Raw genomic sequence first — 862 nt, forward strand, 5'->3', positions numbered from 1 at the left:
CGGGGACTGGCCTGGGTCAGGCGTTCTCCCAGAAGAAGGTGTTGCAGGCCACGGTGAGGGCGGCCACCAGGACCACGTACTCCTGGAAGTCCACCTCCCCGTCGCCGTTCTCATCCAGGTCCTGCATGATCTTCTCCACGGCACCCGTGTCCTTCTGGGTCTGTGGGGGGGGGGGGTGGGGCAACAGGATGAGCCCCAGGGCTCGGCAGCCCGCTGGGATGCTGCTGCCCCAGGGCATGGAGGGAAAGGGGGGACCCCCCTGGCTCCTGCACCCCAGCATGGCCAGTCCCTACCTCCAGGAAGCAGCCCAGCTCGCTCTGCAGCAGCTCCTTCAGCTCCTTCTTGCTCAGCTTGTACTTGTCCCCCTCTTTGCCCGAGTAGTGGTGGAAGACGTTGATGAGCGTCTCCATGGCCCCTTCCAGCTGCGACGCCATGGCTCCGGCTGCGGGGAGGCACCCGCCACGTTAGGGGGGACAGCCGCCAGCCCCCCCTTGCCGTGAGGGGCAGCCCCCAAATCGCAGCCACCCCCTGCCCCGTCCCCTGCCGGGGAGCGTCGCATGCCGTGGCCTCCGCTCCAAACACTTGGTGCTGGGCAGAGAGCCGGCAGTGGGGCCGCGGGGGTCTTGGGGCACCCCGCTGCTCCCCAGGGCTGGATGGGGTGCTTCTGTGGCAGAGGGCCCCGGCCACCTGCCCCCTCGCAGGGCACCCGTGCCCCGGCCGGGACCTGCTCTCACCTGAGCTCCCCGCTGTGCCGCCCGCCCGCTGCTCCGAGTGCGCCGGGCTGGGCCAGCCGGGGATGTTAAATAAGCTCCAAGCCCCCTCCCTTCGGGAGGATCCGATACCGGGGCTGGACAGCCCCGCT

The 862-nt window shown here is 69.8% G+C and overlaps 1 protein-coding gene across 1 annotated transcript in view; it reads right to left on the reverse strand.

Moving 5' to 3' along the window:
* The window catches only part of S100A1 (S100 calcium binding protein A1), a 3,894-nt gene that overhangs the window by 1,155 nt on the left and 1,877 nt on the right, over positions 1-862 (reverse strand). The window contains exons 2-3 of the mRNA XM_009272580.2: positions 294-442; positions 1-160 (exon numbers count right to left, since the gene is read on the reverse strand). Of these exons, the coding sequence (XP_009270855.1) occupies positions 17-160; positions 294-434 (285 nt within the window). The 5' untranslated portion in view covers positions 435-442 and the 3' untranslated portion in view covers positions 1-16. The remainder of the gene's footprint in view (positions 161-293; positions 443-862) is intronic.

Source organism: Aptenodytes forsteri, unplaced genomic scaffold (assembly GCF_000699145.1).
Source record: "Aptenodytes forsteri isolate BGI_AS27 unplaced genomic scaffold, ASM69914v1 Scaffold110, whole genome shotgun sequence".
Taxonomy (NCBI): Eukaryota; Metazoa; Chordata; class Aves; order Sphenisciformes; family Spheniscidae; genus Aptenodytes; species Aptenodytes forsteri.